Below are 9,717 nucleotides of genomic sequence, written 5' to 3' on the forward strand. Positions count from 1 at the left end.
CAAGGCCAGTTGCAGACTCTTTTTCTATTTTTCTTTTCTCAGTAATCCCAGTTTGCCACGTGTCACATCCCATTGGAACAACCATGACACGTTTTCTCAGCCCAATTACACTCCGACAACCTTCCTCAACTGCACAAAAGCCACATTCATTAACATTACATCCCAAACAACATTTTCAATCACAAAATAAAATAAATTAAATCCTAAATGCTTTGTTTTCAGACTAACTCCTCAGTTCATTCCATGAAAATCCTGTACTTCATCTGGAAAAACAAATCTCATATTTTCCGTACAGTGTCAGATACCTTATCAAACAAAACAAATACCACCGATAATTATCGTCAGAATGTATTGCGTCATGTTTAAATTAAAACAATTCTTGTGTTTAAATTATCATCTTTAAACAGTTATTTGTGTTATTATTATTTTTTTAAATATGTATATTCTTTTAAAATGTAAGAAGCAAATAAAATAAAATTAGGAACGAGAAGGAGAGAAAGAAAAAAAAAAAAAAACTATCCCTGTTGTCACCTTCTCTCTCCAACAAAAGGGAGTAATTTTAATTTTGAGAAAACCTAAGAAATAAACTATGTAGTGTGTTACTGTCTAGAATCTTTTTGCCATTTAGGAAAGAAATTTTCTAACACTCACACCAAATCGTAGATTTCACCCACAACTCGATCCATGCGATAAACCGCTGAGAAAAAAAAAAGAAGCTTTCTTCTTTGCTCCCATGGCTTCCTCGTGCCGCGGTTATTCGAAGACCCAAATGTGTTTCTTCAAGATTCTGCGCATAATTTCGTCCACTCCACCCTTCACAGAAAAACAAGAACAAGGAGAAGAACATCAAGAACCCTTCCCCACCAAAGGGGTTGGCATCGATTTGAATCTCAGATTCTCTCCCCTCACGGAATCGGAATCTTCTAGAAGCGACAGCGCCTCCGCCACGCTTCAAAACAGCAACGAAGAACGGCAAGAAGAAGGGTTTCCGGAGAAGAGCGTTCAACTCTCAGAGAAACCCGACGGGGACAACCAAAATCTTAACAATGAAGTTAACGACGTTCAAACGGCGTCGTTTCAGGGGCGCGATAGTAATTGTCTCGATTTGCTTATAGAAGCGGCGAGAGTGGTCTCTGGAAAAGACGAGTCTGACTCGGGAGAAGAGAGGGGACTCGGTACCGAGTCAACGACTCAGCGAGCGAGTCCGGAGAAACGGAAAGAGAGGTGGGTGGTGGTTGATATATACGGCGACGTCTTGGAGGAGAGAGAACCGGTGGTCCGGTCCAAGCGAGGGAGGAACCAAGCGTTGCCGTACCGGTTCAGAGACTCGGTGGTCGAACCGTTGAAACGCGCCACTCGTTCTCAGAGACCGTCGTCAACCTCACACCTCACAAAACGACTTCTTAGGTCGTCATCCACAACGTAAAACGGTAAAGCTTATTATTCCTTTTCTATTATTTATTTATTTATTCATTTATTCATCACTATCATTGTTATTATTACACCTAGGTTTATCGTCGAAAAAAAAGTCTGCGTTACGTAAGGTAAAAAAAAAGTGCTTCCAATGAAAACGACATACCGTTTTGAGATTTTATTTTTTTCTTCTTCTCATTAATTAATTAATTAATTAATTAAGCCATCGAAAATAGGAATGAAAGAGTTGCTAAAGAGGAACATGGTAGGCATAGGTTTCGCATGTTGTCGTGATGCTTCGTAACACCGAATTATCGTACTGAAAGAGTTGCAGATTATGAATAATTGCACATCGTAATATTATTTCTCATGACATGACATTACATTGTAAAGGACAATGATAAACTTGAAGAAGAAAAAAAAAATAGTGTAGTAAATTTTGGTGAATAATTTAAAACGTTAGTGTGTTTGTTTTGAAGCATGAATGCATGGTGATTCTTCCAGAAAGCCGTTTGCAGCTACGTTATGGAAGTGGTTTTGGAAATGGGGGAGACAAAGAAACAGGAGTTGTTGTGGCTGCGAAAATGCATGTGTTTTAAGTTATTGGAATTCTATAGTTCTATTTATTTGATCTGCGAGAACAATGTATGTTGTCGGCTTCAAACTTCACACATGACTTGGAAAGAAAGTAAGGTAGAAAGGGTTTTTAATTTATTTTTGTTTTTATTTTTTGGTTATTGTGTTGGAATAGAAGTTAGAAGGTACGACCCCCCAAGCTGCTATAACTTTTGATTATGAACACTGCGAATTGTGCAGTTTAGGGAATTGAATTCGATTCAATGGTCTCTCTGCATGTGATGTGATGTGACAGAAAAATGGGGCTATGATTTATTTCTCTCTTTGGCAAGTGGGGGTTGCTTCCATCTACATTTTCTTCTTCTGTCTTTCTTCCATAAAAATTATAACCTCTCACAACAAGTTATTTCATCTTTTGCTATTTCATCTATTTTTATTTTTTATATATCTTTTAATTAAATATCGTTGTTGTTCTTAAATTTAAGGTAAAATTAAAATTTATTTTTTATCTCAATTTTTTATATCTTGTATTTCTAAATTTTAAAAATAAATAAATATAATTTTCTTAATCTAACAATATTAATTTTATTTCAAATGAATTTGAGTTAGAATATGTCAAAGTAATTCAAAATTCAAAATTCAAAATGTTAGTGTAAATTGTAATTTAGCATTTAAAAATCATTTAACACAATTATTACATTTTTTTCATTTTTAAAGGTGTGTTAAAGTTTAAAACAAAAGATAAATTTTAATTTGACATTAAAATTAAAAAATAGACATATTTAATCCTATTTTTGTTTACTTAAATCAATTTTATTTTCTTTAAAATGCTTAATACAAACTTTTTATTAATTGATATTAACTTTTTTTAAAAAGTGTCATGTGTCAGAATCTAGATGTATAATATGTCAAAATTTGAGTTATTTTCTTGTTTAAAATTTTGTCTGATTTTGATAATAATATCTTTCAAAATGAAATTAACGATATAAAATCAAAACAAATTAAATATGTGCATATAAAAACTAAATTACTGACTAACCGATTAGTGAATTGCACTTTAGTTACCTAGAACATTGGGTAAATTAATAAAAATTAGCAAGTGTGTTATATCGATGATTTAATAATCATTATAAAGTCAAACACTTTAAGATATAATAAACTTGGAATTGTAAATAATAATAGCCAAAGATTCTGGACAACATTGTAAACAGGAGGAGATATTTTAAGGTAAATGAACTACATGATAGAAGCATGCATGCTCAATTTTTTTCTCTGTTTCTCTCATACCCTTTCATGGCAACTTTCCCTTTTGTGTGTTGATAATCAAACACTTTCAAATTTCTATTTCTTTCCCATTCCTTCGATCTCTATCTTTTGTCATGCCACCATCATTTACACTATCAACACATATTTTTCCTTTCTCTGTCACCATTCATAGCTTAGGTCATTATGACTCACTGTTTTCAGCATTTTTTTGTTAAGAGTTAAGAGACCCACCACGTTATCTTCACTGCATTTGCATAAATTACTACACACTTCAATATGATGTGCTTTGTCTTTATTTTTCAAATGTTATTTTCTTACATAAATTTATCATTATATAAAATCAATACTTTTCTTCTATCTTCTACCCAGTAGATTTTAAACCTTTTTCAAATTTACTTTCTGAAATTATTTGAATTTAAATATGACATTTAAGAGTATAACAATGTTAGACACATCGGTTTGAATTGTTAAATGTTATATTGACACACATATATTAGTTGAAGTCTCACATCGACTAGAGATAAGATCAATTCACAATATATAAGTGAGTGCAATTCTTATCTTAGAAGTCAGATTTGTGGGATTGAGTTAGACTTAAAACTCACCTCTAACATATATCGATCTATTGCTAACAATCGGGGAAATTTTATGTAGTTTTTGAATTTATATAACATTATAACCTTAGTTTTTGAAATTGTCTCTTATATTGAAAATTGGTGGTGAATTTAGGCACTACATGCAATGAAAAAAACATAAGGCAAGCCAAAGTTTGACATTAAAAGCCACATGGTAGACCACTCACATGAATCATTTTAACAATGTCATTTTCATTGTTGACCTTCCCCCTATTTTATAAATAAATGAAAATGCCCCTGGAGCCCTACATTTTGTAGAGTTAGAACTCCAACAAGAATAATGATGACAATGTAGGACCTTTTGCATCAACAACATAGGAAAAAATTATTTCACATAAAAAAAATCATTTGACAATCCATTGGAAAGGTAAAATGTCACAAAAAAATGAACTTTTATATTTATAAATGTAGGGGTTAGGTCTATTGGGTCAAGATTTTGGAATGGAATAAGGTTGTTTCAGACTCACATTTTAATAGGCTAAGGTTAGGAGTTATGTGGGTGGGGGGAACAAATTTTGTTATCGGTGATTTTTCCCTTCAGAAAAATTAGGCCTTCTGGGTCTTGTTTACTGTTCTAATATTGTAATAATTATAAATATTAAAATACAATTGTTTTAATTTAGTTATTTTAAATAATTATAACTAGAAAAAAATCGATTCTATACTAAATTTAAAATATATTATGCTATGTGACAATATGTTTTCTACCTATAACATGAATGAAATAGCAAGGGTGGACCTTCACTATGACATGGGAAAGACGTGACTCCTACAAAATTTTTAATTTAATTATATATATATATATATATATATATATATATATATATATATATATATATATATATATATTAAAATTATATTATTTATAATAAATTTGAAACAATTTCTCATCATTTTATTTATCTATATTATTTATTCATATATCTTTACTATTTAAAAAATAAAATAAAAACTATTTTGATAGATATTGGTTAACAAAAGGGATTAAGATTTTGTCTCATAAAGTTTCTTCTCATTAATTCATCAATAAAGCATGACAATAAAAAAAAAACTAAAAAAAAGGTAAAAAGAAATGGAAAACATGGATGCTGAAAATGCATTATCATAGTATCTCTCATTAATCAAGATTAGTATTCTATTATTATTGATGTGTGTTAGATTTATGATTTTCCTATTATGATATTCCTTTTCATTTAAATTTTTCCCAAATTAGTATGAACTCTAATTATGATTTTGGGATTCTTTTATGAAATTGAGATTGAACCCTAATTATATTTTTTTCCAAATTAATATAATCTTAAATTATGACATTCATGAATTTTATGTTTTTTTACATACGGTAAAATTTGTAAAATTTTATGGATATATTTTGACATGCATTACGAATTCCACTGCACATAATGAATAATCTTGAATTGAAACATAAATTACCATACAAATTACGTGTGAATTCAATAAATTAAAAAAATTAGAAAAAAAAATATGTGATCACTGTATGAAAATAATTTAAATCCCAGAAATAAAAAAAAATAATTAGAAAAAATAATGTATATATAAAAAAATATAATTTAGCACCTCTAAATATTTTGTTCAAGTTCCTATGAAATAATTTTTTTGGTAAAATTTTTTATAACAGTAAAAGATAGAGTATAAGTTAATTGGATGTACAGTTCTTTCCATCATGAAAGTGTAAAGATAGAAATTTAGACGATACGCTACACGAATTTGTTCTGGGCCTATTGATTTGATTTTCTGGTTCAAACCACAAGCACACCGGCCCAATAAACTCTTCAAAGAGCAGGCTCATCACGCACCTTTATAAATGTCTTCCTGCACCCCTAAAAGAAAAAGCTTTCTATTTTGTCTCTTTTGAATTGTGTAAATTGGTAGTCAATTCAAAAGTTATTTGACTTCAAAATTATACAATTCAAAATTTATTGTTATTTTTTGAATTATATAATTTAAAAACTATTATTTAGTTTTCTATTACACAATCTAAAAGTAACAAAAGAAATATTTTCTTATATGGGAGTGCAGAAACAAATATATGAGGGTGCAGAAAATAGTTACCCAAACAATGTTCATTTAGCTACCAGGCCAATAAAAGTTCTTTCACTTTGTAACTTTTATTAGAAAAAAGAGAGATATCTGGAGTTTTTCCATGAAGTATTTAGGACAGCTGAAATCTTAAATTCATGCTAGAAGGTTGTTTGTGAAAAAATATTCCTGAAAAATAAGTTGCTTTCTTCGTTATAAAAGTTTTTTAGTTAAGATTTTGAAAAAAAAAAAACTTTCTTCATTTAGTTTTATATACACGCATGTCAAAATTGGATTTTGTTTTTTTGGTGAAATAACGTTATTAAATTTAAAACTACTTTTGAGCAGAATTATCTGAAAAATTGTAATTATAATCTATCATAAAAATAGATATTAGATATGTTTGGAGAAACTTCTCTATAAACATTAAAAAAACAATGTGAAAAAAAAAATGAATATAATTTTTTTATAGTGCCATACTTAATCTTATTTTTAAATGTGAAATATATATATTTTTTATTTTATTGTTTCGTCTCGATATATATGTTCAATCAAACAATATATGAAACTTTGAATTTAATTATGAATCTTTGATGATCGAGGAGAAAAATAGATTCCATTGCTTTTAAATTTTCTTTTCATGAGTATATTTTTCATTTCATCAATAGAAAAATGTACTACCTATTGAATTGATGAACCAGTTTGTTTGTTTTTATTTTTTGTAATAGAACAAAAAATTTACCCATTACATGTTTGTTTGATATGTTTTATAATAAAAATGTTTAATTTTTTAATATTATTTATAAATAAGTGTAGTTACAATATTTCATCAAAAACACTTATTTTTTAGTTTAATAAAACTTGCCATCAACCTTTCGTGCTGCCATAGATCACTTCATAAGTGGATGCAGCAATGGAGTGTTTGTAGTGGACAAGTGCAATTTGAAGTACGTAACACTTATTTTAAACAAATTACACTGAAAACCTTAAAAATTCAATTTCAATTTTGCTTACATGGAATTAGGTATATAGATAGATGCATGTTCTATTTGTTATCTTGTTCTCCTTCTCACAAGGTTTATTTATTTACATTTTGTTAACCTAGATAATAAATTTGAAAAATTAAAGCCATATACAAATTTTAGATTTAAAAGATAAAAATTGAATTTATTTAAAATTTTAAAGAGTAAAAACATGGTTAATTTCATGATCTTTCATACAAGTATTTTAAAAGAGTAAAGTTTGAACAATGGGGAAAGTGTGGACCAATGAAAAAGTCTTCATTAAAAGTACCTACCCTTAGTGTTGTATTCAAATTGCATCATCCATTGTTTGTTAAAAAGGCCAATTATTTGACATTAGTATTATAAAAGGACTTGGAACCGAAATGGATGATGAAAATTATCTAAAAGTCGGTACTTTTATTTATTTATTTAAGATTTAATTAGTAGTATAATACTCTCACTTCACTTTTATTTGAATATGTCAGTTTGATTTTAGAAGATGATAATTTTATTTCAACTTTAAAAAAACTAAATCTAAAAACAAAAAATTATTAATATTGTTAATAATATATCACATATTAATTTATGTTTTTTTTTTTCACGGTGTTTATACAAGTCTCTTTGATTGAGATCTTAAGAATTTTAGGTTAAATAAAGTATGTTCTAATCTGTTTTTCTTTTTTCACTTCAGATCTTTCATTGAAAGTGAATTTTAATAAATATTATAATTTGTGTGTAAATTTTATCTAATTTTTTTAATTTTGTTCCTTGTTTTTTCTCCACTCATTTTGAAGCAAATCTCATTCATAGTACTATGATGTTTGCCAACTTTAACAAAAGAACTTTGTACAAATCTCATCCTACCTTGGATGACCAAACCTCAATAATAAGTAATGCATTAATTTAAAAGCTGAAAAAAATGACACATATTTTAGTGATTAATGTGGTTCACCTACATCTTATAAAGTGACAAAAAGAATAAAAGTAAATAAGCTAAGAAATAATTGGACCTGAACTTTTCTCATCCTACGCTTTATATATCATGTCTCACTTCACTTCTCTCTCATCAAAGGAACTAGTCAATATTTAATTATTATTATTATTATTATTATTATTATTATTATTATTATTATTAATGTGGTGGAGGTTATACCCCATCCAGTTTTGGTCTTCTATCACCTACTTCACTATATTTTTAATTTTAGGTAAATAATTAATTTAGCATAATAGTTGCTGATATATTTTATTTTTGATACAAAAAATAAAATATTATAATTTAGTACAAAAACTTCAATTCTATTAATTTTGGTTGAAATCCATTAATGATTTAGGATTTAGGTTTTAATGATGGAGATAGTGAAATATGTGTTTAATATTTAATAATTATCCCATGTATTTATTAAAGAAAATTTAAATTATTAAAGAGAAATTAAAACTTAACATTAAATTAATTTCGAAAAGAGTCTTTTAAGAATTTGAATTTTCTACTGTGTTTTCCTGTACTGGTTATCTGTTGTGTTTTGAAAATATACAGATGGACAATTATCAATTATTTCAATGTTTTAAATTACCAACATTATATATTTTAAAATCACAGTAGAGGACAACATAAAAAAATTCGTTGAGAATCTGGATTCATCTTTCACCTATTACCTTTTTGTTTTATAATTTTTAAATCTTTAATAGTTTATTCAAGGTTAATTCTGTATTAATGTTAATTTTTTTAATAAATAAACGTAATAATTATTGAAGATCAAATATGTGTTCAACTATATTAATGATTAATGGAATTCAAATAAAACTAACATAATTAAAGTTTTTGTATCAAAAGACTAGTTTTATTACTGTACTAAAACGAAACGCGTTAATAAAGAGCCAACTTTGAATTTTTATTGCCTTCACAAATAAATATATTACTAATTACATGTCTAACAATAGATTCATTGTACATATACATAACCATAGTTTATAACCGTTTGTGAAGAATCTTTCTAATTTCACATTCTTCCTCTATATAATATTTTATCAAACTTGTTTCACATTCCTATAACTTTTTTCGTTTCCAAACTAATATGTATATGTTCCATACCATGATCGTGTTATTCAATAACTTTATTTTTCCTTGTTCTTCTCTTTATTGTCACAAAAACCTTTTTAATAGACCTTTTATATCCTTGATGAAATTATATTTTCAATGTATTTCTTGGGTGAAAAATGTATTATGAACAATTTACTTCGATGAATTTTTTCATAATTTTTTTCTAGAGAAGGAAAATGAAATGAAATTATTTATCAACTAAAACTTATGTACAAGTTGAAAAAATTAAATAAAAATTATATAAATTATTCCTAGCGCACTCAATGGTCTCACCTCGCTTAGAAGTTAATATCTAAGGCGGTTTAAATACAACTTTTACTTTTACCTTTCACCATCTTATATGTTTTATAAGGATAAAAGTGTGGCGGAGCACGCACTATGTTGGAAGTCTGACATTGAGTAAAGATAAGGCAATTTCATATTATATAAGTGGGGTGCAAATCCTAAATCGTAAACGCACTTCTAACATGGTAGGTTAGAGTTTATCTTAGTGAAATTTCTTGAACATTTTGTTCCACCCGCTATCGGACTCCTAACGGACCACCCACTAATTTATAGTTTCACACACAAAATGAATATACTTCGACGATTTTGTGAGATTGAATTAGACTTAAATCTGACCTCTAACATGCTCCAAAGCCATGTGAGGATACGTGGTAACACAAATTATTTTGAACAAGAAAGCATG

The 9,717-nt window shown here is 28.0% G+C and overlaps 1 protein-coding gene across 2 annotated transcripts; it reads left to right on the plus strand.

The window, feature by feature from the left end:
- Positions 1-521: 521 nt before the first annotated feature.
- Positions 522-2,320, plus strand: LOC114169016. Of its 2 annotated transcripts, none has more exons than XM_028054025.1 (2): positions 522-1,430; positions 1,877-2,320. In XM_028054025.1, the coding sequence occupies exon 1, from the start codon at positions 734-736 to the stop codon at positions 1,424-1,426; it is 693 nt and encodes a 230-aa protein (XP_027909826.1). In that variant the 5' UTR covers positions 522-733; the 3' UTR covers positions 1,427-1,430; positions 1,877-2,320. The 2 variants fall into 2 exon arrangements, with proteins under 2 accessions (XP_027909826.1, XP_027909825.1); XM_028054024.1 differs by having other exon boundaries at positions 1,893-2,320.
- Positions 2,321-9,717: the final 7,397 nt, after the last annotated feature.

The sequence above is a fragment of the Vigna unguiculata genome, chromosome 11 (genome assembly GCF_004118075.2).
Source record: "Vigna unguiculata cultivar IT97K-499-35 chromosome 11, ASM411807v1, whole genome shotgun sequence".
NCBI lineage: Eukaryota > Viridiplantae > Streptophyta > Magnoliopsida > Fabales > Fabaceae > Vigna > Vigna unguiculata.

Excerpts from the sequence above, each read along its gene's own strand:
- LOC114169016 (XM_028054025.1), top strand. The coding sequence starts at position 734 with ATGGCTTCCTCGTGCCGCGGTTATTCGAAGACCCAAATGTGTTTCTTC.